The sequence below is a fragment of the Alligator sinensis genome, unplaced genomic scaffold, assembly GCF_000455745.1.
Source record: "Alligator sinensis unplaced genomic scaffold, ASM45574v1 scaffold1080_1, whole genome shotgun sequence".
Taxonomy (NCBI): domain Eukaryota; kingdom Metazoa; phylum Chordata; order Crocodylia; family Alligatoridae; genus Alligator; species Alligator sinensis.
The window spans coordinates 80,340-80,977 of record NW_005843607.1 but is presented as its reverse complement, the minus strand read 5'-3'; the positions used below and the strand labels follow the sequence as shown (position 1 = coordinate 80,977).

The 638-nt window shown below is 46.2% G+C and overlaps 1 gene segment (V, D, J or C); it reads right to left on the bottom strand.

The window, feature by feature from the left end:
- Positions 1–11: 11 nt before the first annotated feature.
- On the bottom strand, positions 12–622 carry LOC106723344 (the record flags this gene model as incomplete). The annotated part of the segment is given in 2 exon segments: positions 12–253; positions 547–622. Coding segments are annotated over 2 exon segments (291 nt in total), but the record flags the coding sequence as incomplete, so codon positions are not given.
- Between the last annotated feature and the right edge of the window lie 16 nt (positions 623–638).

The following is a 638-nucleotide window of genomic DNA, read 5'->3' as shown; positions in this document are numbered from 1 at the left end:
TCACCTTCCACTCGGACAATGGTAAAAGTGCTGTCGGTCCCAGACCCACTGCCACTGAACCGGTCGGGGATCCCTGAGGCGCGTCTGTTCGTGCCGTAGAGAAGGAGCTTAGGAGCCTGCCCTGGTTTCTGCTGGTACAAGGCCATGTAGCTGCTAACACTGGAGCTGGTTTTGCACTTGATGGTGACTGTGTCTCCTGGGGACACAGCCAGGGACTCTGGAGTCTGAGACACAACAATGTCCCCGCTGGAGCCTGCAATGAGAGAAACAAACAACATGGAGCAAACAATTCACATAAAATAATGAAAATTAAGCTATGATTAAGAAACAGAAGTGGTGCTCTATTTTTGTTTGAATGTTTCTCCTCCTATGTTCTTTCATAAAACTTGAATGTATTTTGGCTCCCCAAAACTCTTAAAAGAAACAAGCACACTTATGTATGGATAAAAAAACCCCTCAAACATCCTATATAATTCTAGAAGAGTCATTGAATTTTTAAAAATTAAAATTATTCTGCAAACATCTCTGCCCTGCTGCTGTCCTTACCCTTTGCCCAGAGCACGAGGAGCCAGAGGAGCTGAGTCTGCCACAGCATCTTGCTGCTTCTGCACCGACCGACACAGAGCTGAGAGACGCCA